This window comes from Chelmon rostratus, chromosome 15 (assembly GCF_017976325.1).
Source record: "Chelmon rostratus isolate fCheRos1 chromosome 15, fCheRos1.pri, whole genome shotgun sequence".
In the NCBI taxonomy this organism is placed as follows: Eukaryota; Metazoa; Chordata; class Actinopteri; order Chaetodontiformes; family Chaetodontidae; genus Chelmon; species Chelmon rostratus.
The window spans coordinates 2,955,620-2,980,833 of record NC_055672.1 but is presented as its reverse complement, the minus strand read 5'-3'; the positions used below and the strand labels follow the sequence as shown (position 1 = coordinate 2,980,833).

General features: G+C 42.6%; 1 protein-coding gene across 11 annotated transcripts in view; it reads left to right on the top strand.

Moving 5' to 3' along the window:
* mark3a (MAP/microtubule affinity-regulating kinase 3a) overlaps positions 1 to 25,214 on the top strand; it is a 53,303-nt gene that overhangs the window by 13,439 nt on the left and 14,650 nt on the right. For 6 of the 11 annotated variants that reach the window (XM_041954427.1, XM_041954419.1, XM_041954426.1 and 3 more), the window contains exons 4-14: positions 2,681 to 2,729; positions 4,292 to 4,357; positions 7,033 to 7,103; positions 8,582 to 8,638; positions 12,029 to 12,265; positions 13,064 to 13,183; positions 15,688 to 15,787; positions 20,042 to 20,154; positions 20,629 to 20,776; positions 21,643 to 21,860; positions 22,808 to 22,911. In XM_041954427.1, coding sequence (XP_041810361.1) covers positions 2,681 to 2,729; positions 4,292 to 4,357; positions 7,033 to 7,103; positions 8,582 to 8,638; positions 12,029 to 12,265; positions 13,064 to 13,183; positions 15,688 to 15,787; positions 20,042 to 20,154; positions 20,629 to 20,776; positions 21,643 to 21,860; positions 22,808 to 22,911 — 1,283 coding nt within the window. Of the gene's footprint in view, positions 1 to 2,680; positions 2,730 to 4,291; positions 4,358 to 7,032; positions 7,104 to 8,581; positions 8,639 to 12,028; positions 12,266 to 13,063; positions 13,205 to 15,687; positions 15,788 to 20,041; positions 20,155 to 20,628; positions 20,777 to 21,642; positions 21,861 to 22,807; positions 22,912 to 25,214 lie in introns of all 11 variants that reach the window. The other 5 variants (XM_041954417.1, XM_041954425.1, XM_041954420.1 and 2 more) reach the window with 1 other exon arrangement.

The following is a 25,214-nucleotide window of genomic DNA, read 5'->3' as shown; positions in this document are numbered from 1 at the left end:
ATGATGTGTATCTGTTGTTTACGTTTTAACTTCCTGGATCATATTTCATTCTCACCGCTACCTGAGGAGACTCGCCCACACATATGCAGCCCCCTGTTTTTGTTTAGTTTTTGTTTGGATTTTTTAAAGCAGTGCAGTTTTTGGCCTGAATACCTAATAACTGGGCATGCAATGAGAAAATGAGCAGTGTCCTAAACCCCCTGGCCATCCTGACGCCCTGGTTTTGGGAGATTTTTGCAAGAGAAATGTATTGCAGTAGCAGAGCTAACCCGTCTAATTCATGAACGTTCAACTGGTTGAATGATGGTTTGTGTTTTTTCGTGTTCAAATAACCAAGAACAGAAGTGTAAAGACGTTTTCTTCGATGACATAAACCCTCTGCAGTGCCAGACGGTGCAGGGGGGGGGGTCAGTGTGAAACATGCTGGAGAAACATGCAGCTCTACATTTATTCTCTACATTTCTACAGCATTTTGTAACTGCGTGTGCTCTTGCAGCTCGGCGTGCAGCACCAGCGCTCAACGTGAAAACATCACCCGCTGTTTGTCACCATCTGTTTGCCTCTCAGGCAGACACCAGCAGCCCAGGGTTCGGGACAGAAGGCTTTATCGGGGCGTCCTGGTGAATCCGTGGGTTCGAATCTGTCAGTGAACCTTTTGTTGTCCGTCGCTCAGGCGACCCTACTCGCTTTACTGCCGTCGTTTCTGTCACTTTCCCACTGAGAGAGCAGATTTAATGTTCAGGGATGAAGGAGGCAAATGCACAAATAAGCAACGATTTATTATCTCAATGAGATTTGGCTGGTTTTTGATTTATCAAACGGAAAACTACGAAAAAGCTGCAGAGTGCTGCTGGAACAATTCAGTGATTAATTGATCAACTAAAAACAATTAAAGTTTATGTAATAGTTAAATTTATTAGTACAACTATCAAGCATTTGGAAGTTATTGCTGTAAAAATGTGATTGGCTTAGCTTCATATCATTAATGATTAAACTGAACAGTTTTTCCAAACAAACATTAAGATATCATTTTGATAGATTTTATAGACTAGAAAGAGATTATTTTTTTCCCCCGTGGTCAGAAAAGAAGCAGTTGAGTATTATAAAGATAAATGAGCAGAAATCACGAATAAACAAGAATTTTCTGTCTCAACAAGATGTTTCAGCTTTGTGGCTTGTTAGTAATAAAGCTATAAAAAGATCTTCCACAGTGCGGCTGAAATTTGATGTGTCAGTCCGGTGATTCATCCAGCAAACATGATTTTGAAGGTTTTAATACGTAATATTGTAAGAAAGTAAGATTTCGGCGTTTGTGGTTGGAGCTTTAATATTGGAGTGTGTCTCAATTTTTTTTTATGGAATAATCATTGAATCATGAACAAGTATTGACTGTTTTAAAAAAATTGTCATGTTTTCCAGTTGTGGTGATTTTGGCCCGTCAAAACACAATTAATTCATTTATTAAAATATTATTCAAACAGAACAGTTGAGTCGCAGAAGAATAAATGTGGACACAGTTTGTTGTCTGAATAAGATGTTAAAAGTGAAGCTGTGAAAAAGGTCTTATAAAGTGCTGTTGAAACAGTTTGTCCATTCAATTGGAAAAAAATGACAGTTTTAATAATTTATGTTGTAAGAAAGTAAAAATGTCAAGGAAGTGGTTCCCACTTTAGCAGTGCAATGTTTCCTATCGTTATCGATGGAACGGTCTGATAACTTGAACTTGGGCTCTGTACAGTACTGTGGATATGATGTTCCTCTGTATCTATTTAAAAGGTGTTTGTGTCTCTGTGTTTTCTGGCTACGCAGCCTCATCCTTTATTTGTCAGTAAGCCAGCAGCCAAACTGGCTACTCCCGCCTCATGAAAGTTTGATGGCTTTTTATATTTTCGTGGAAGGGAAGAGGTGGGTGGGTGGGTGAGGTGTAGTTAACAGCGGATCAATAATAAATCACACTTCTCTTTATTCCTCTTTCAGCAGAAGACTTAAAAGCACTTTCGGCCGTTACAAATCTGCTTGTCTGGTCCTTCTGAGTGCTGATGGGGAAGAGAGCGTGTGTAGACCGAGTGTCTTGTTATTAGTGCGGAGGGGAGAGATGTGATGGTACATGTTTAACTTAATTCAGTTCCCCTTTCTGACCCTGCTGGGCGGTGGCGGCTGTGGTGGCGGCGTCTCTCGGGCAGGAGACTCACGATGTGCAGGTGATGACGAGACGTCACATTTCTTCGACAGATGTGTTGGTGTTGGCACGACACAAGGACCAGTGTTTGAGTTTCTTAACCCATGATGTCCTGTGGTGAAGAAGAATAAGAACTGCAGTGTTGATGGGGGAACCTGGTGATGTGTTTCTTCATCATCATCAGGAATGGGATCATATGAACAGCTGATGTAAACTTGAGATAAACAGGCATGTTTATCCATGTGTTTAAAGTTTAGGAGCTTTTGTGTGAACAGTGTCACATCTCATGTCAGATTTATTCCTCTTTTTTAATATTGGTTTTGATATGGTTTTGACCTCTTTTATATGTCAGTGCAGTTACTGGATGTGCTGTCCTGAGCTGTGTTTGTCATTTTTATATGAGCTCACCAAATCAAAAAAAATCCTATTAACTGTGTTTAAATGTCAGAGTATGGAACTTGAATGCCACAGAGTAAACTATAAACATTTCTGTCTTTTCAGCTCTTCAGAGAAGTTAGAATAATGAAGATCTTGAATCATCCCAATATAGGTAAGTAAAATCTTACACACATAATCTCAGTGAAAGCAGAATAAGTGATGTAAGATAACTGTGTGCTTGTTTCATTTGACTATTTGAGTTCCTCAGTCATTTACATTTTAGACCTGGTTTGCTGTCTGCTCAACAACACCTGCCTTGCAGTTCTCTAACCTTTGACCTTCCTGTTACTGGAAAGCCACACGAAGCAGCAACATGCTGCCAGTCTGCACTTCAGCAGCTTGTTTTAAGTTGTAAGCACTGTCGTGTCTCCTGACGTCACAGGAGATTAGTGATTTAAGAATAAGTAAGTTCTTGCAAAATCTAACTATCCATGCAAGTGTAAAGGTTTCTGGAACTATGGCAGCCATCTAAAGGAAGAGGACAAAGACTATGACCTACGCCAAAAATGCAGTTCAAATTTAATAACTTGGATGGAAATTTGAAATTATTTTAGACAAAATCTGGAACTTATAACATCTAACTAACTTAATGTCTGCTGTCGTCTGTAACCGTATCTGACTGACGAGACTAAAACGGGAGGGTCATTCTTTCCGCTTTGCTTTGGGATTAGAAAACGAAGCGGTTTTGATCAATAAACAAGAGAACATGCTGCCCGGAGCAGCAGAAACTCTGGCATCAAACAACCAGCTGCAAGAGGAAATACCAGCAACTCCAAACCACTGCAGCAACATGAAACTAATATCATGAAAACCTCAGCTGTTGAAGGCTTGAACATGAACTGGGTAGAAGCAAAGAGATGAGAAATGGCGTCATGAGCTGCTGCTAAGGGTTGCAAATAACAGTTGTTGTCCTTAACAGTCTGACGATTAGTTTCTCCGTCTTTTCACCGAATAGTTAATCAATAAAATATGAGAAGGCTGGAATCACAAGGCTCCAAAAGGTCTTTTGTCCTTATTTACCTGTTAGTAAGCTTAATTGCACAGTATGTGCACAGCGAACACACACTCATGAACACACACATGCATGTGTTATAAAGCACACACAGCAGACAAGCTCGCCATGGTGCATTTGGTTTTGGAGATGGGATTCCCCCGCTAATTACTTTTAATTTCCTTTCCTCACGCTCCATGATTTCCTCTGCAGAAATGTGATTAGAATTACTGGGGTGATAGTAAGCGCTCTCCATCTCTACCTCTCTGTTCTCTCTCATTGTCTTCCATCCCACCTTGTCTATATTTAGCAGTGCAGCCCTCCGCCGCTCATCACACAGTCCTTTATATCTTCGAGCTGAACACACTGCAGTGAAAAACACACACAAAAAAAGAGGCTAAAATAAAGCAGCTTTTGGATATTACAGTAAATATCGAGTGCTGCAAAGCTGGGCTCGACGCTGTGAAGCTGTGCTTACGTGGTCACGACGCACACGCACACACACACATGCACACAGATCCACACGACTTGGCTTCTCACCTCTGCTCTCTCCAGGTGTCTGTTTGGGAAAACTTCTGGTGTTCGTGTCCTTGAATTCATTACTGTCTTGGTCTGAATCTCCGCCATCTTTAAATCTAATTGAATTGATAACTTCCTCTCTCTCTCTGTCTCTCTTCCCTTAGTCAAGCTTTTTGAAGTGATTGAGACGGAGAGGACGCTCTACCTGGTCATGGAGTACGCCAGTGGAGGTGAGACAGAAATAAAAGTGTCAACATTTTGTTGCTGTGAACCAATCAATAGAGGAAGTGCCCTTGCACCTCTACAAGCACAGGTAGACTGTCATGAAACTTCAAAACAAAAAAATATGAGTGATCTCCACAGCTGCTGCACAGAAGACCAGATATAGTCGGTAGAAATCTGCACACTGTGTGCTGCTCCCAAGGTCCCAGCTATGATTTATTAACACAAAATGTGATAAATGTGTGTGTTAATAATTTATGTACATTGGGAGCAGCATGCAGTCTGCAGAATCCACTTCGTTCTGAAAGGACCAGTGTAGAGGAACACAACTCTGACTAAATGTTGTGTGGTGTTTACAGGTTTGCTGTAAGCATGATTGTTGGGCTGCAAGTAACGATTATTTTGATAAACGATTAGTCTGTTGATCAATTTTATTATTTCAAGCATTTCAGAGAACAAAACTTACTCCTCATCTTATCATACGCTGCTCTTTCAAACAACTTGGCAAGTCAAGTACAGACACAGTAAAAAAAATTTAATTAGAGTTTTTGCCATCAAATTCTATGTTGCCGTCTGTGTTTTCCAATGGGAAAAGCGTCTTTTAATTTCTCCTTTGATGCAGCGTCACACATACGTAGGACCTAAAAGGCACATCTTGTCATTGATTTCTTGGAAAGGTCATGTTCAGACTGCTGAGCCAAACTGAGATGACAAATTGTGAAGATCTGCTCTCCAAGGAGCAAATCATATTACCACTGACATGGGAACTCTGATCATGGGCAAATTGAATTAGACCTTAATGAGGTAAATCTAATATTTCTTTCAGTTTGGGATTGATTTACTTTGAATTCAAGCAGAATCTCAAGGTGACTCCTAAGCTCTGTCTGGGGCACTGATTGCTTTCTAGCCATGATCCAGGACTGCATGGATCTGTTCAGGAACAGATTTCAGGAACTGATCTGGTCATGAAATCTGTTACACAAAGGAAACTTTATTTGTGCAGCACTTTCCGTTCAAGAATTGCAGCTCAAAGTGCTTTAGAACAAGGAAATCACACGCACCAAGTTCTTCACATAAAAAAAGAGAGAATGGATATTAAATCAACTTTAACTGGAGTCATATGCCCTCTTCTTATCCTTAATTACAATGGCATTTGAGACATTAATTGGCAAGAACTCAAAGTATTTTGCCTCGTGTACACACTATACCAGTCGGCACCTCTGAAGAAAACAAGCATAACAGAGCCTCCCTATTTCCTGATGGAAACAGATTCTCCACCAGTCTTGATTAGCCAAAATTAGCCTATTTTAGCCTACACCAAAGCATCATCTCCTACACTGAGGTTAAACACTAGGGAAGATGCTCTGGGTAAAAAGAAATCACTCTTATTTTGCTGTGTGTGGTTCTTACACTGGCGGTGGAAGCTATATTGCAGCCCTGCACCACCTTTGATTTTACTGGTGGAGACTTCTCTTTGTCAGGATAAATGATGCCTTTGTTCAGACATTCATTTCCCCCTCAGCGTGAATTGGGATAAGAACCATCATCAGTTCATATTTTTATCCAAATACCTTCAATATGAATGACATTCCTATTAGCCTCAGCTCAGCAACTTTGTATTACTGCTAATGAGCAAATTTTAGCACGCTAACACACTAAACTAAGAAACATGGTCAACATTTTACCAGCTTAACATCAGCATGTTAGCATGCTAAAGTTAGCGTTTATCTCAAAGCCCAGTTAGCACAGCCACACATAGCTGCTATTGTGGTTGTAGACTCTTATTGTTACTGAACAGCCTCCTGATATTTTTCCCAGTAATTTCGTGCTGCCAAAAAATGTTTTGAATACAATGTTAACGTCTTATTTCGCATTTGTACACAATCCAAATATCTAGCTTTTCTTTTTAAGTATTTTTTTCCTTCTCATTTCTAAAGTGAGATTACAATTTTCTTTCTACTCTCCAGTTTTGTTCCGTAATCTCATGCCCATGTACAGCACACGGTGTGCCCTTTAGCTCTGACATAAAAGGTGTTAGCTGGCACATTCTGTCTTTAGCAGTTGAGTCAGAGCGGTGAGATTGTTGCTTTTCTAGAGCTCTGAAGTATAGAAACGTGCACTCTGACCGCCTCTGCAGGTCAGCACTGAGAGAGTGGGAGGGCTTCAAGAATTCAGGAAACGTCGGGGAGGCATTTTATGTTGCAGGTTTCGTTGTTCGTCATTTTGTTTGTTTCCCCTTTTTCCTCGGCATGAACGTACGCACACGCCAGCCACTCGAGCTCAATTAGCACACGAGCAAGTGTAGTCACGTTTTGGCCGGCAGCGTGCAGAAGTGTGGGCCGGGGAAAGGGAAGGGTCTGCTGCCGGAGCCGAGCTCGGCAGCAGCTTTGTGCCTCCAGGAGAGGCTCAGTGTGGAGGAAGCAGCTCCGCTCTCACCTCAGTATGGTCAAGAAACACCCTCGAACCATGCACATGGGTGACGGTGCAGGCCAGCTGCACAGAAAAGTTCACCCTGAAGTTATTTTTAATCAACTTATTTTAAGTTGTGAGTCACTTTTTGTTTCTACCTTCTTTGCATCTGTCTTTTCTTTATTCTCTGACTTCTCATTCATTGCTTCCTCTGTCTCTTCAAACCTTTGTCATTCTCTAATTCTCTCTCTCTCTCTCTGTTTCTCTTTTGCAGGAGAAGTCTTCGACTACCTGGTTGCACATGGAAGAATGAAGGAAAAAGAGGCCAGGGCTAAATTTAGACAGGTACCCAGCTTTCTCCCCCTGCAGTGTTCTGGTTTCACACCTCTGCTCTCGGCTCAGCCTCAGAGGTCGCTGTCCGCTGTCCTGCTTCTAGGACGGCGGTCTGAAGACTGATGAGAAATGTCCAAACCTGCCTCTTTCCCCATCACTTACCCCTCAGTGATTGTCACACACTGTCCAAAGTCTCATTGAGTGTTGTTATGTCAGTAAGAAACTGGCCAAACGCTGCATCGTTTTCTCTGTTAAAGGGAGCTTTTAGAACTCACAGAGACACAGAAAGTACGAATCACAAATCAAAACCTTTTCTTACTACATTTCTGTGAAGAGCTGCGTGTCACTGAGGCATGAAATCGTGCATTCAGATCACATAAAGATGATGACATCTTAGAGTATGACTAAACGTGGCTGCAGTTTGACTTGAAACTGTGTCATAAACAAGTAGTGGACACTTGAATGTAAGGTCACATTATACTTCCAGCCTGAGAGTTTTTGCTCCGTCTCCCACTCATTTCACTCATTTCACTTGAAGCCCACAATAATTCAAGCAGGTATTTTCTGTTTTGGTGCCATCCACAGTCGGCAAGGTGGACTCCCAGTTCACAGTTCAGCTCTGTTCAACTTTGACCCAGCAAATGGGCTCAGTCAGCCAATAGAAACAGTGATGTGCTGTGCATTGAGAAAATGACAAATTATTTCTGTAGCAGGTGTTATGACCAAGTTAAGTACAGTATTACACTGGTTAAAGTTGAGTGAAACTCCTCATTAGGTATTATTCATTAAGAGTTAAAGTCTCAAACGTTGCTCCAGTGACGGCTGCGTGGGGATGGCTTGATCAGATTTAATGACGGCGGTCTGGCAGCGTGAGCGAACAGCCCCACAGCCGTCGTCGCATTCAGATGCCGCTAAATCGTGATTGCTGCTGAGAATTACATGACATCAGCTTTTTCCGACCACTAAAAGCCCAATGAAAAGAGAAAAGAACAACACCTCTAAAAGAAAAGCCTCCTTTGAAATAACCAAACCTGGTTTTGTTTTTATGTGTGTTGAAAAAAGACTTTCAGGGCCTTTTAAGATGTGACTGTGGTTCATGCGCTATCCAGCAGATGTTTAGTTCGAATATGTTCCGTGATTGTTAAGCAGTGCAGATTTGAAAATATCGCCTTCAGCAAAAAGAGAAAAAAGACGCCTGTGTGCCCTGATATTGATAATGCATCACAGCCTCCTGTACCATTAGTGCAGGCTGTTGCCTGGACTGTGAGACAGATAAATGTACAATAGTTTCACTGCACAGAGGAAACCTGCTCTTTCTCACCCTCCCGCTGTCTTCAGCCCCACCTGCGTTGTGTTTTATCTTTCCTGTCAGTGTCGACCACATCTCGTCCTCCTCCTCCTCCTCCTCCACCACATCCTTTATCGCAGTCTGAGAGCAGAACACCAGACAGTTAACTAAACTCAGCTCGTCTTTTTTTTTTCTTGTACAGATCGTATCGGCCGTGCAGTACTGCCACCAGAAGCACATCGTTCACAGAGACCTCAAGGTGAGTTCAGAGGAGCCACACTGGCTGGTAGCAGGACATTATCTCAGTAAGAGGCTGCGCCGGCAGCAGCTTCAATCAAGCACAATGCAATACAGCCACATGATGGCTGGTTCAAAAGAGCAGCCATTATCATCAGCAACATCAGCGTGTGCTCTGGAATTCAGGCCTTTGGGCAGTTGCCAACCAAGGTGAAGGGAAACATGAAAACAACAAAACTACAGGTGACTTCAGTTTAGAGCCCGGACAACACCGGGTTATTGACTCAAAACATTTATTTTCTTGTGATTCTTATCTTTTACATACACTTTGATTTGACTCCTCAGGTTTGGTTATTAAAATATTAGAAGTAAGACATGAACTGAAACAGGACGAACAACAAACTTAAGTATGAAACGTATCCAAAAATATGAGCAACAGTAAAAATTTAATTTGATTGAAAACATAAATATATTCAACTCCAGTGAAATAAAATTCCATCTGAAATGACAAGTTGGTCAGTGTGTCAGTCTCTCAGATGTGAATATTCGCTGGTTTTCTTTGTTTTCTGTGATATTAAACTAAATATCTTTGTGTTTTGGACTGCTGGTCGGACAAAACGAGTCATTTAAATATGTCGGCCCAGGCTTTGGGAAATAGTGATTTTCTGACATTTTATGGCCCAAACCAACAGTTGAGAAAATAATTGCCAGATTCATCATTTTCGTGTCATACCATCGCAATGGTTCACACCACATGGGATTACAGGACACATAAAAATACATCGATGCTCCAAAGAAAACCTCATACTGGTCATGTTCTTGAACCAAAGAATAGAAAGTCACACAAACAAATAGAAACACAATACAAAAACCACTTAATACAACAGTCATGCATCGTCCAGACACTTAGACAATGCCACAGTGTCTGGTTCAAGTGTTTTTGAGGCCAAAAGCTGTGGAAAAGTACGGCGGAAAGAAGTTATATTAACTTTAATTTGACCTTTTTTGTAACATGCCCTTTATAATTTATTTTCTTTTTTTGATTTATGATATATCTATAAATCTGTTTATCTATAGCTGTCTATGGCAGAATAAAACTAAACAATAAAACCAAGTAATCTTTTAAGTTTCTTTGACTCAGCTTTTCAGTTCCAGACTGAGTTATTAAACTGACAACATGCGCACCAATGGTGATGTATCTGTGAGCCGATGTCAGTACATGTCAGTTCAGCTCTGAACTGTGATCGCAGACTGATGATATCTGGAAGTGTTTGGGCGCTTCATATCAGATTATCTGCATGTTTTAATTCCAGTTGCAGCAAACTTCATATTTAAAACGGTAATTTGCATTTGAAAGGGTTAGTTCAGCTTTTTGAATTGGGGTTATATGGGGTACTTATCCATAGTTGGTAGACGTAGGCTGGCCAGCAGCTGCTATAGCAACGTCACTTCTGTGCAACATATAACACCAATAACAAAGCCTAGACGTCACTCTCGGTTCATTTGTTTTTTTTGTTTCATGTCTTAAGGCTACCATTGCGAGATGTTGCACAGGTTTTTAAAATAGCAGTTGCTGGTGCTGCATTGGCTCATGTGTTCGACCAATCAACGCACATTTACGTCCGTATCCATCATCATAAAAAGGGGCGTTCTGACAACTATGAAAAAGATGGAAAACAGCAGCAGCAACACGTATTTTAGCCACCTAAAAAGGATAAATATCAGTTTAAATGTACGCTGCAGTGGGGGAAATAATTATTCAACACACTGCACACACACACACACACTGATGATGGATAACGACCTCATACAACCCCGCTTCAAAAAAACCCAAATTCACCCTTGAATACACGTTCTTAGTAGTGTTCATGTGAATCAGTACTCCTATGAAGAGTTTAAATTAGCTAAGCAGATCCACCTTTGAGGCTAATTACCTCTGACTCATATTGGATAGAAAGGTCACCGAGTAGGGAGCTGACATCACCGCATCGTGTTTTATAACCCTCCTCTTAACTCCCGTGTTCTCGCTGACGACTACAACACAGCACGTCTAATTTCAAAACAACGCATACGCTGCTAATGAGGCTCCGCTCTGCCCTTTTCTGACTTTCTCCTCGGCTGTACAGCCACCGTAAAACCGATCATTACGCCACAGTCGCTCTGTAAACGCACAAGTAGGCGGCCCTCTAAAGCACTCACATGTTCTGCACCACATCACCCGTTGTAGTGTAAACGGTCCTCCTCCGTCTCGCAGCCGTGACGCGCTTTTGCTTCTGAGTTTAAAATATTGATGCTTCTGTATTTTTATCCCGCTGTCAGTGGGAATCACTCGGCTAAGAGGATCCCATGTACCTCGCTGCACGTCTAAACTGTTCGCTCTGTGGAGCTTCATGAATGATCCATGAGGAGGGAGATGTGAGAGCAGCGTCTTCTGCAGCGGACACACGTGTTTGTCCCTGTGCGTAGTGAGGGCAGGTGTGAACATGACGCAGGTGTGATTGTGCAGAAGTATGCAAGGTTAAAATGAAGCCACCAAATGAACCGTCTGTCAGGCTCTTCTGAATCATTTTTGACCCTCATGGCTTCACCCACTGAGATGAAATGTTGTTTTTGTTGTTTTTTTTCTCCTCCCTCCTTTGATAACGGTCAGCCACGGTGCAGCGAGTGTTGTTTAGCCCTCGTGCAGCTGAAAGCTCCTCAGGATGGTGGTTCGGTTCTTTCTCTGCTCACTTTGCTTCAGCTTCCTAATTAGTGTTTCGCCTACAGCTGCATGTGAGCGCCGAGCAGATGTTTGAGTCGCTGTTCCATTCACAAAGGAGATTTTCACTGTTCTATTAGACTGTACCAAACAGACCGATCTATTAATATGGAAAAGAGCAAATTAGAACAGAAATTATCAATTAGTAAAGCGAGAGAAAATATGTCTGTTTTCGTCATTTGTCAAGACGAGATTTGCTGCCACTGTTTTATATTATTGTCAGTTGAATATCTTTGGGTTTCGAACTGCTGGTTGAGTAAAAAAAGCTATTTGAAGACGTCGCTTTAGGCTCTAGGACCTTGAGCCTAAAACATAATCCCTATTTTCTATTGTTTTATATAAATTTGACAATTCAAGAACAGTTCGTCATTTTGAGAAATGCTCTTCTTACTGAGGGTTAGATGAGATGATCTCATCTGTATGATAAATATGAAGCCAGCAGCCAGTTAGTTTAGCTTAGCATAAAGGCTTGAAGCAAAGGGAAACAGCTAGCCTGGCTCAGTCCAAAGGTAGCAGAACCCACCTACAACTATTAACATGTTATATCGTGTTTGTGTAATCCGTACAAAAGCCAAAGTGTAATAACTGTACATCTCAGATTATGATGGATTATGTACGGACCGTAACCTCTGACCTTCATGTGTTTGTGCTCAGGCTGAGAACCTGCTCCTCGACGCAGACATGAACATCAAGATCGCGGATTTCGGCTTCAGCAATGAATTCACTCTGGGCAACAAGCTGGACACGTTCTGTGGTTCCCCGCCGTACGCGGCGCCGGAGCTTTTCCAGGGGAAGAAGTACGACGGGCCGGAGGTGGACGTCTGGAGTCTGGGGGTCATACTGTACACGCTGGTCAGCGGCTCGCTGCCCTTCGATGGACAGAACCTCAAGGTAGGATAGTGTGGATGTACTGACGTCTCGATGCTCCCGTTTTCATATGTTATGACCTGCTGTCGTTTAAAAATACAAATACCTTTATCATTGTGACTATAGCTCTGTTTGGTCACATGGCATTGCCTGTGCACACCTGTGGAGAGACAGCGTTTTTACTTGTTATCCAGCTGCAGATTATTTTTAAAGGTATTTTTAACCCGTGACAAATTTTTACCAGAATGATAAAATGTTTTGCAACATCAAAGCCAATTTTTTAAGATTTGTCTGTAATGTATGCAAAGTTTAACGAAGGAACTTACGTCCCCCCCCCCATTCATACACACACTTCTGCAAAATGCCACTTCACACAAGTCTGTGGGTTGGTTTTTGCTGTTGGATGTGGCACACTGTGTGTAATGTCTTCAGATAGTAATACTCATTTCAGCAGGTTACTAAGAAAGTTAAGCTGCCAGACTTTCTGTCCAAACTGTCAAGTTTTCCATCAATGCTGTGGGTGCTCGCCAACACTTACATTGTGGATAACGAGCTGAAATGAATTCACTCCAGTATTTAGCTGTGAAATGATCAGCAACAGCAGCCACTTTAATCTCCTTCTGTCAGTTTTTATCTGTTTGGTTTTGTACCATTCTCCAGGTTCTCCTAAATCTGACCAAATGTAGACTTTAACAAGGTATTAGAACCTGCTATCTTCATTAGCCCTCATATTTTTTCCAGCAGAAATAAACATACATGTGCAGATTTCTGCAGGTGTGCAGTCATACAGAAATGTGATGTTGCATGACTTCCTCTCTGCAGGAGCTGCGGGAGCGTGTGCTCAGAGGAAAGTACCGAATCCCTTTCTACATGTCCACGGACTGCGAGAACCTCCTCAAACGCTTCCTGGTGCTCAACCCGGCCAAGCGGGGTACTCTCGAGGTGAGGGAGGACGCAGAAAATGTAAATATACCACTCAATTCTTAACACCCCGTCCCAGCACGTCTGCACCATCGGAGAATGCCATCTATCCTCCACCTCTCCAACAACCCCTCTCCACTCCTTTCGGTTCCTGCATCACCCCCCTCACCCCCTGCATCATCTTCTCTGGCACCCACGGTGTCCTCTTCTCTGTGCGCGCCCGGGCGACACTCCCCTCCTGCTTTCTGATGTTGTGAATAATGCATCGTCATTCTTGTCTTCCTCGTTCACTTCTCTGCCCGCATCGATGAGTCGAGGGTACCTCGCAGTGTTCAGGGCAACATGCAACACCAGCTTGAGTGGAAGCTGTTATTAATGTGGTTCAAAGTGCTATAGAAGAAAGCAGAGTTCAGGTGATAAAGCTCATTTAAAGGGGGTTTGTTTGTTGTGCAGATCAAAGGCCAAAAACAGAAGAGGCAATTAATGATTTTTGTCATGACAAATTACAAAGAAGTATTCAGATCATTTAACACGAGTAAAATTTGATTTAGAAGTTTCAGGAGCTATATGTGGAGTGTTTGAATGATAATTATTCATTATTATTGATGCATTAATTTGTGAGCAGAATTTTAATGTCGTATTTCAACATGGATGGAACTTAAACTGATTTTAATTGCAGCGTGAAGCAGTGCATCATTTTCAGAAGACGTGCTTTGTTTGTAAAATCTGAAAGGTAAAGCAGTAACTGTAAAAGTAGTGGATTAAAAAGCAGAATATTTCCCTCAAGTGTGGTGGAGTAAAATCACTTAACATAGCGTACCGTTGACGCTTCTGTCATAGTTCATTATGAAGTCACGTGAATGGACATTAGCAGCAGAGATCAGGTCCAAGATGTCAGAAAGTCTGCCCGCGGTCCTGACTGTGATAATGCTGCCACAGAGTCCATCAACATTAATAAAGAGCAGTTTTACTGTGAGACCAACACGTTTTGCCTTGTGGCCTGATGCTGTAAATGTTTTGACCTCCTGAAGTCCATCAAAACTCTTTTTGCGTCAAAACGTCCTGACAGATACAAGTTTCCACCATTCATAACCGGATGATGCTAGAAATATTTAGACGTTTCACTCCATGTCGCATCTGCTGAGATTAAAATAGTCGTGTTTGATGTCAGAGGCAGAGAGGAGGGAGAGAGAATTGTTCCACAGATCAATCAGAGTGGCGATCACGTTGTCAGAAAAGTGTTAATGATCATCGTTTGAGCTGAAATCCTGCCGCTCTGCCCGACACCCAGCAGTAGATCATTAACATATAAAACACTGCTTCTTTCCAAGAGTATTTTTGGCACGTAAACTCTAAACTGGATCAGGTTTAATGGCGGGCAGTTGTGTTTTTTTTTTTAAACGGGCCATTTAATCAAAGAGCTGCTTTCCGTCTTTCATTTGCTTTTGACGAGCAGGAAGCTGTTTTATGGCCTCTTGTTTTCTGTTAAGATGATCGGAAGTGAATTAAACAAAAGGGTCACATGTGTTGGCCTCTGACTCCACATCATTGCCCTGGATTAGGAAATAAGGTCTAGTTACAGCAGAGCATGATCAGTGATAATTAGTTTGGCTCTGTCCTTATTAAAAACCCCAGAGATCAATGGATCAGCTGCAATGAAAAAAAAAAAGGTGCAAACAAGTGAGATGCAGCGATGCACAATGTGGATGTTACTGTGAAAAGGGCGGATTCATAATCTTTGTGTAATAGTGCTACCACATTTCTCCTCTGCCTGCTCTTCAGTGTGCAGCAGTTTGCCCTTTTGTGCTTAAAATAAACTTGAAACTTGCGACACAAATAAAGAAACGCTTCACTGAATCCTGGAAACCGACCAGAATACTAAAATAGCAGCACGTTAACGGATTAGCTTTGGAGCCTACGAATGCAGCCGTCGTAGCTTTATATACTGAACTTCACGTCAAAGCGACGGCGGCTGTGGAGGAGACCTGTGATTGGTCAGCTTGGGCTGCTTGTGTTTTGAGTCTAACCCTCCCACCCTCGTGAACCACGGTTACAATGAGGAGTATAAATAAATGCAGCCTGATGATCACGTATAAAAACGTCCATCAAGTGTTTGTAAGTCACACGAAACTCGACGCCGAGCTATAAATTAAATTGTCTGTTAGCCCCTTGTGTAAACTCCCCCTTGTAAAAGTATAAACTCAGCCTTGTACTTATAGTTCATACTTCATTGTCTGCAGAGCGAGTCAGAGACTGATCATATGACTGAGTGTCAGAAATGTCAAAGATATGTTTTGAGGTCATTTTACACGCTGCTACATAGTCGTGCACCAGAGAGCAATAGCCTTATAGGTACAAACTTTAAACAGACACAAAGCAAACGGTAAAGGGATTCTCATCAAAAATGTTCACGCATGTTTTTATTTTTGTAAAAATCAGCCAAAATATCATGATATGAAATATCGACACCGGCCTCAGAAATCCAGTATCAGCTGGACTCTAATTGTCTCACTTTGCTTTTGCAGCAAATCATGAAGGATCGATGGATCAATGCAGGATTTGAAGAGGACGAGCTCAAGCCTTACACTGAACCAGAGCTGGACATCACAGACCAGAAGAGAATAGGTAAAAAAAACAAACAAACCCAAACCAGACTGATGCTCGTCAAACTGCCGATGCTGCCGGTAAAGTCACATCACTGCACTTCTGTTTTCCTTCAGAGGGAAGTTTGTTTGGCCGTTTAAGTTTATGTGAAGCTTTACCACCACTGGGCCTGTGGTACCCTGTTGTGTAATCAGAAAAGTGCACAGGCATCAAAGCAACCTCCTTCCCATTTATTACAGTTAAAAAACTGTACGTTTCATGTCCGACGGTGAGAATACGTCAGCAGCGTTGAAACATTAGCGGGGTAAACGCACGGCGCCACGGCGCAGTCGCTCTCATTATTTCACCGCCGAAGAGCCTTAAAAGAAAAAGATGAAACGTGATGATGAATAAATAAACACGAGCTCTGCTGCCGCATTCAAAGAGAGAAGGAGAGAGTGAAGACGGGGAGAGAGAAGCCTCCCCGTCGTGCCCTGGATGAAAGCTGCGAACGAGGGGGAGCTCTTACGTAAGAGCAGCTGAGGTTGGCTGTCGGTGCAAACAGCCAGTCAGCGCAGGAGAGAAAGAGGGAAAAGAAGAGCTCGATCTTCCCGAGGAATCCCTGAATCCTGAATAATGCAGGGAAAACTTTAAAAAACCTTTTCCCAAACAATCTTAGGAGAGGCAGAATGCTTCAGGAGGATGTGACAACAGCTTCACATGTCGATCCCGCGTCTGAATAAACCTCTGAGTCACTTTTACGTAACAGTCACCGTGGCGGACTCACAAAGTCGGACCTGGTGACGCTTCTGTAGCACAAATCTGAATCGAATATCGTCAGATGAACATGAAGGCTGCAGCAGAACAGCTTCAGTTCACAAAGAGGGGGGTTCTTCTGCTTTTAGTTATCAATGATCTTTGAAACAAAAGCAAAAAAGTCTGTTTATTAAACCAGGAAATGCTGCAAATGAGCCAGTATTAAGGTTTTGTAGCCAATAATGCCAAAATTCCTCATTTCAAGACTGTTAGAGGTGAATTTTTTCTGGATTTCTTCGTCTTCTGTCAGAGTAAATTAGGTTTTGAACTCCTGAAGATGTCACTTTTTAATACTTGTCTAACTCGAATCAAAATCAGATCTTACTTGAACACTTGTGTATCTCATGCTGCAGTATTCCAGCACATTCTGAGGAGGAGAAGAGTAGAAGAAGCAGAAGTGTTGAGGGGGGGCAGGAGGGTGAGAGTGAGGAGATGGATGAGAGATGGTTATCGCAGATTCTGCCCGGTTACAGCAGCAGAGCTAGTTTCTCACCCTCAGTCTCTGTTCCCGTCTGTCTCGCTGGCGTCTCAGATGGTTTTAGCTGAAGCTCCTGCAGACCTGCAGGTCGGTCACAAAGCGTTAGTTTCCAGGTAAAGAAGACAGATGTTTATTAAAATCATGGCGTAGGCAGGTTTCTTTTTTTGTTTTTTTATTAGTCTCCTTAAATTTGTCACGTCTGCCAGGGTGGATTACTCCACGCTGGTGTGGAAAGACTTAATTTGACCAAATTAGAAGATCTCAGTCTGTAAAAACCTGCAGAGGAGAGCTGTTAACCCACAAAAAATAATGGCATTAGTACGGCTTTCGGTGCAGAGTTTCAGCGTGACGTGATGATCTGAACGCCGCCGGAGAGGCTCTTCCTGCCTGACAACGAGAAAATTCTGTCGGACAGGATGGAGCATTTGCATTTGTGGCGGTTTTGGTCTGTTGAAAACATTAAATATAGAACTTTTGCTGAAAAGCTGTCAGCAGCAGGGATCTAAACCAGGACTTTGGGCTGCTTGAAGCAGATGCCTTCAGTAAATATTGGTGAAGAAATCCTCCTTGTAGAGTCCTGCTGTTGTGATTGCAGGTCACGACCGGTCCCAAAGTATCTTTGAGCAAAGGCAGCAACTGGTTAAGTAATTACTGTTCGATAGTTGTAACAAATTATCACAATATAATCTCTTTGTTCTCTTTGTTGACAATTTAATGATATCTGTTACTACTGCTGGAAAATGCAGGTGTTAAATCCTCGATAGCATGTGGAAAATCGCTGTTTTGGAAAGTGGTGATGAAGCTAAATTGACCCCTTTAAAACTGTTAACTGTACCTTAACTCATTAACTTTAATATTAATGAGCTTGTGTTTCATTCTGATGCTGCGTAATCTATCATTCATATGAACCAAATACACCACATGCAGAGAAATATTAACAGCACATTTATTAAAACAGATAACAGGTAAAAGTTTGAACCAGTATTCATTGTTATAGCTGGATTAATATTGTATTTTTGAAGCTGATACCAATATTGACATTTTAGATTTTTTTAAAATGTGACAAAATCTCTGCCTTTGTATTGATGTAATCACATATCAACAATCATTTTTGATTTAAAAAAAAATCTATTTTTGAAGAATTGTGAGGACAGGATGAGTGTCAGCGCTCTCTGGTGGACAGACTATGTAATCGCGACACTGTCTAAACTGCTGTAAATACTTAATTTCTGTAATGCAGTTTCTTATTTACTGCAATTTTTCTTACTCATTTAATGACTGTCATAAAAACCTTGAATTAAATCACATTTTAAATGGTCTGCAGCTTTTAAGAAGCACTCACAAGTTAGCATAATTCTGTATTTATGATCAATCACCATCATAATAGATCATATTTTATGTCCCTTGTAGAAGTATGTGACAGTACACAGCAGTTGTCTGCAGAGCTTCTGTCTGCTGTGCTCCAAGGACATTTATTATATTAGGAGCTAACGTTTGCTAAAAATACAGAGATGCTCAGACACGCACACACACACACACACACACACACACACACACACTTAGCTGTTAACATCCCGGTAAAGCTTTAAGGGCTGCAGGAACATGCGGCGAAAGTCATAATTTAAAAAACAAAACTAGACTTAATGGATAAAGAATTTGATCTCTAAATCAGGCAGATCTGCTGGTGAAAACAGACGCCCACCTGCTCTGACACAGTGATTACTGTCAGGAAATGGGAGCACATCAACAGCCACTATGAAGCCTGTGACTCATCTCAACACCTTTTGCTTAGCAACCAGTCCTGCCTCTGAAGATGTGATCTGCTTTGATTCCTTCTCCGACATGTTTCGGATACAAGAGAGTCTATTAAAATATAATAGGCTGCGTAGTGGTGAGGTGAAGGGATAAAAGCCTTTATAGGATGCATGTTTGGGGGAGGGTCTCACACACACACACATACTCACACAGATGAATATTTAAAGCAGATCAGGCTGGAGCTGCAGCAGGAAACACCGCTATGCTTCACCTAACATGTTGCTACAAGTGTGATCTGGATGATGGGGGGGAGGTCATGGTGAGTGTATGTGTGTGCGCACATACACTCACTCTCACACACTCCCTCCAATCAGCAGCTTTCTGCCTCTGATTGATGGAGGCGGAGGCGGCGGGTAGGAAGCTGCTGACTATCTGATTCACTCACCTGAATCATTACAAACACACGTACTGACACACGTGATGCTCGTTCACCATTTGTGTAATAATCACTGAGGAGCGTCTGCGAAAGGCCAGACTGAGGCTTTTACATGAAAAATTAATACTCTGCCATATGCTGTTGGACATCGCTCCTATGTTGTTGTTTGCTACTGTGGCTTATTGCTGCATATGGAGCAGAAACAGTCACGTTGTGCTGCTTGTGGATGTTGGTAGAGACGTCGACGAGGAGCTTTTGAGTCATCGCTGCGTTCGTCTGCTTTCCACAGATCACCTCTTAGAAAGAGTGTGGTGCATTGAAGTCATCATCTGATTCGTGGAGAAAGTTTACAGCATTAATTAAACCTTTCATGAGTCATTTTATTCACAAAACGAGACAGAATTACAGATTTTAAGAAGGCTACAACCAATGAACTATTCAATTATCTATTAATATGTCATTTTTTTAATCTTGATGAATCATTAACTATTTAAAATAGAATAAAATGTATAAAACACACAGAAGGTGTTTAATTCGACATGATAAAACCAAGAAGAGCAGCTGCTGTGATTTTTAGTTTTTATTTATTCAGGAAGTCTCTTTTAGATCAAGATCTCTTTTATAAGACAGGCCCATGTACGACATCCCAACAAGACAATTAAATTGATCAGAACTGAAGCCTGTTCCTTTTTTTTTTGATGAACGACGACGGTTTAGCACAGCTTTGCACAGACGTTTTGTTTTGTGTGTGTGATCTGTATTTGGTTAAAATGCTTGTTGAATATATTTTTTCGTGTTTTGCTTTGTGCAGATGTGATGGTGGGGATGGGATACAACCTGGAAGAGATCCAGGACTCTCTGGCCAAGATGAAGTATGACGAGATCACAGCGACCTACCTGCTGCTGGGCAGGAAGGCCTCTGAGGTACAAACATCCACCTGTTGTCAGTGCAGCACAGTAGATCAACTAGTCTTTACTGCCAGGTCAGCGGAGGGGAGCGGGGATGGTTGATAGGAGCTAAACACAATGAGACATGGCTTAGTTATTAAAACGATAAACTTCTCTTAACCTTAGCTGATCCATCTTCTCTGGATGGCGCACTCTCTGCTGTTGAAGACAGAATTTATTTTGATCTGCACTTCTTTTGGACAGTAAACTTAATGAAAAGAGAAATGAATTAGTAAGATGTGCTCCACAGCTGCAACCTGGTGTTTGAAATCAGGGTAAGAAAAGGCTCGGAAAGGTTTCTGTGGTTTAAAGTTCAGACTGCTGTTGACCTTATTATAAGTCTCACTCAGCAGGTTTGCAGAATTTAAAACTCTGCTCAGGTAATAACAGTGTCAGCAGTCTGACGGTGCACCTGTATGTCTGTCTGTCTGTCTGTCTGTCCGTCCCCAGCTGGAGCCCAGCGAGTCGGCCTCCAGCAGCAACCTGTCTCTGGCCAAACCGAGACCCAACAGCGAGCTCAATGGCCAGTCGCCCTCCCACCTCAAAGTCCAGAGGAGCGTCTCCTCCAACCACAAACAGAGACGTTACAGTGAGCAAGGTGAGGACGACACGGCGTCTTTCTGTAGCTAAATGAAGAAAGCTGTGAATGTCCCTGCTTGTTGAACGAGTCCACGGCTCAAACTCCACTCTGCCTGCCCCTGCTAGTAAAGGTCGTTTCTGTCTGTAGCTTGTTGTCAGGCTGATAAAAGCAGTTAAATCAAACCAGCCACACGGTGGAAGCACTCTAACCTTTAGCTTATTTGCACAGCTCAGTGGTGTCCACTGTGATATAATGCTTTGTCAATAACCTCAGCTACTCTGAGAACCTTTAAGCTCACGGCTCTAACAGCCATTCACAGGCATCGTTTGTACTTTTTAAGTATATTATTGCACTTTAAGTGACACAACATGTCCTGTTACATCTCAGCAGCTAAATCTGCACTAACTGACACATGTGGGGCTGCAACAAGGGGTCGTTTTATCATCAGTTAAGATGGTGATTATTTTCTCGATTAAATGATTTGCTTTGTTTTGCCTGACCGATCCATTAAGACATTCATTTTCATATCACACGAGTGTAAGAAAACCAGCAAATGTTGACGTTTGAGAAGCTGGAACCAGTGAATGTTGAATCAGTTATTCAGATTATTGTGGCAACATTTTCTTTTGAGTGATAAACCAACTCAGTGCATCAGCTCAAGCCACGGGTCTGTTTTGGGAAAATATGGCCTCAAGCTCGTTATTTCACATTAAGAGGTAGACAAGCTACTGTGAGCTGAATCACCCTGCTTTCTTTAAAAATACCTTAATGTGAAATCTGCTGTCACTCCGAGTCAGTGTCAGATTCGGAGGTCATCTCCGTTTGGATAAAAAAGGTAAAAACGTCATCTTGGAGTCGCCGTCACTCATCTGTTTCCTCTGCAGTCGGTCAGAACGTCCCTCCAGGGATGGCCCATCCAAAGAGGAGTCAGACCACCACGGCCGAGAACAGCGCCAAGGAAGAAGGCGGGGTCCAGCTCCGTAAACCCGGCACCCCGGGGAGCCGCGGGGCTCCGCCCTCCAGCCCTCTGCTGGGCAACGCCAACAACCCCAACAAGGCCGACATCCCGGACCGCAGGAAAGGCGCCACCACCGGCCCGAGCGTGAGTTCCTTCATCCGCAAATACTCACCCATCAAAATTAAATTCATTTAAAAATGATCGCAAAAAAGCTGAATACTCGTTTACATGCTTGCTAGTAATCAGTTGTGGACAAAACAAGACATTTGAAGATGTCATCTTAGGCCAGGCATGTCCAAACTATTCCACAAAGGGCCATGTGGCTGCAGGTTTTTGTTCCAACCAAGGTGGAGCACATCAGGCCAACCAATCAACATCAAGGGATCACTGAGTTATCAGCTGAAGACTGAGATCAACTAATTAAGCTGGTGTGCTCCTCCTTGGTTGGAACGAAAACCTGCAGCCACATGGCCCTTCATGGAATAGTTTGGACATGCCTGTCTTAGGCTTTGAGAAGCACTGATCAATACTTTTCTTTATTTTCCGACACCGAACGACTAATCGATCGATTGATTGACAGTGAAAATCATTGTTAGCTGCAGAAATAGTCCGGTTGAAACTTAATGAGTGGTTCAGATAAAAGACTCAGTTTGTGAAGGTTTACGGTCCGTCATGCTGCCGCTGTGTGTGCAGAGACGAAGCCGAACTCTGGAATGATGATTCAGACCATCGAGGTTAGGAAGCAGCTCTAGAAACTGAAGTTAATAAATGTGAACCTTTAACTTTGTAGTCGTCTTTGAACCTTTCTTACTCCTCTCTGAGCCATGAAACAGTTCAGCTTTGTGTTAAACGGACTCTGTTATTAGTTCTCTGATTTTTTTGAAAACATGTTTTATGATCCTCTTGATGTTGTTACTACTTTTAGTGTCTAACTGTTCATTTCTACATTTTCTCTCATTCATATCTGAACTGCATCAGCAGCAGTCAGCTGTCATGTTTTTTTTTTAATCAAAAGTGATGCTTGAAACAAACTAAAATAAGTTGTATTAATGTCGTACGACCTCTGACTTTCCTCTGCTGTTGCTGTGCAGAATAACACTGCGTCGGCAGGTATGACCAGGAGGAACACGTACGTCTGCAGCGACAGAAACAACGCAGACCGCCTCTCCGTCATCCCCAACGGGAAGGAGAACAGGTGAGAGAGGGCGATGGTCGCCTTTGACCCGGATTCATCACCGAAACGTTAAATCTGCGTCAGCACTGCGAGCAGAATCTGGGTTTCCTCCTCATCAGTGAAGTACAGTCGACACAAAGAGCTCAGTCATTACTTCTTGGTTCGGGAGCGGTTTTTAACGAGGTTATTGAGCCTGTACATTTTTGTGGAACATGTTATTGAAGCTTTTCTTTGCCAGTAATGTGGCCTAAATGCCGTTTTAGAGCTTTTTCTACCCGACAGGAATGCAGAACTCCTCATTATGAACACAAATGTGGTCAAATTCAAAGCTAGTAAATATGGATATAAACAAAAAATATTAATGTCAGCCTTCCAGAGTCATACTGGTCAAACTCTAACAGCAACGTTTCACCAGTTCAGAGCAGATTCTCCGTTACTGTTGAAAGAAAATCCAGGATCCCAAGAAGAGATTTCCGTTGTTTCATTCCCTTATTTTCTTTCTTTCCAGTCCTTCTTTCTTTCTTGTATTTACTTTCCCTTTTTCTCATCATCTTATTTTTTATTTCTGCCTGTGTGTTTGTGGAACTGGGGGGGTGTTTTCGTTGCGGCATGACCAGCATGACTGAGATGGCTTGCGCCACTAGCCCGTCTTCTGCCTTTGCGGCCGCCGCGTTCGGTGCCTCGTCCAGTTCGGTGCGGCTGAGGTATCAAACCGTCGGCCCTTTGTACGTTTGCCAGGCGGGCTGGGCCACGCTGCCCCACTCCTACTACGCTCTGGACTACTGCTCGCCCAAGTAAGACGGCAGGGCCTCCAAACCCCCCTGTCTGTCTCGTCTCATGTCTCAGCCCCTGTTTGGCCCCTCGCTAACCCGCACATCCAGCCAGCTTCACACTCTGTAACACCACAACTAAACCATGGACTCCATTTCCTGCAGAGAACAGTAAGGAAAGCGTGCGTCCAACTTGGTTTTTCATGTCAGTGTCTGAAATTTGTGCTCAGCAGGAACAAGCAGGCGAAGTAAAAATTAGAGATGCACCGATCAGACTTTTCCCGAACTCAGCATTGTCAAACTGGTGTAGTGAAGAACGACAATGATTCATCATGTAGGATTAGAGTAGAGACCTTCCAAACAGCTCAGAGCTGCTGCGATAAACCACGATCAGAGCCGGTGCTGCACATGTGATCCTCTTCAGCAGGTCGGAGAAAAGGCTTCACTCGACTTCTGCAGCTGCTCAACAAAGCACCTGACCTGTTGGTTTAGTTTTACTAAGATGTAATGAACCGTTCTCCTTTAGCGATCTTGTTAACTACACCTTTCATCCGTGCAGGAAAATGTCTGAATCTCATTTTAAGAGGAGAAATTGCATGGAGTAAATCTTCGGTCATATAATCTAACCTTCCGTGTCACTGTCAACACTTAAGTGTCACAGTAAATTCTCGCCACAGATGTCAGATTAATATGCATCTATTGTGAATAACGTGCAGGAAGTGATGTTGCAGTATCAGCGGTAGCTTTATGCATCCGTATTCACTCACAGCACATGATCAAAACAGAAAAACTGTAGTTAAAGTGAATCAGTCTTTGTGCTCAGACTGATCAACATATTAAATTCAAATGTGAGGAAAAATAAACTAAAGGCAGCATCGAAATTAAGAGCTTAAATCGAGTCAGGCTGCGCTCACACTGACTTGAGTCAAGTCGAGCCAGATTCAACTCTTCAGGCTGTTGAGTTATCAATTATTATCCACCAAAAACAACTTTCACCTGCACTTGGAACCTGGTGGGTGTTGATTTCAGACACTGATAGAAGTGGAGGCACAAGTCGAGAAAAATATGTATCCTCACAGTGAAATCAAGCTGTCAGGCTTTGATGAACGAGGTGGGAAACTCTGTGTGTGATGATATTTTTCCGTGTTTGCATCATCCCTCTGCCAGCCATGAACTGGAGAACCTCTGGTCTCCGCTGCAGACATTTCCAATAACAAGCTGTCACAGCTCTGCTCCCGACCTCTCCCACATCCTCTGCTGTGAACGTTGACCCCTGATCTTCTCCGTCCGGATCCCTCGCCTGTCGGTGTCCGACGCGATGGCCGAGCTCCGCCGCTCACCGGCTCCCCTGCTGCCCCGGCACCCTCAGACCATCGTCTGTTTTTGTTTAACTGATCAGGAACACAACTCACTCTTCTCATTGTACTTGTTAAGAGGCTTGATGTCCAGGGTGGGAAATTAACATCAGCTGATAAATTTCAGTTACAGCTGGTAAATTTTAGTCGTCACTTTTATCCTTTTCTCGTCTGAAATGATCTTTGGCTGGTGAATTTA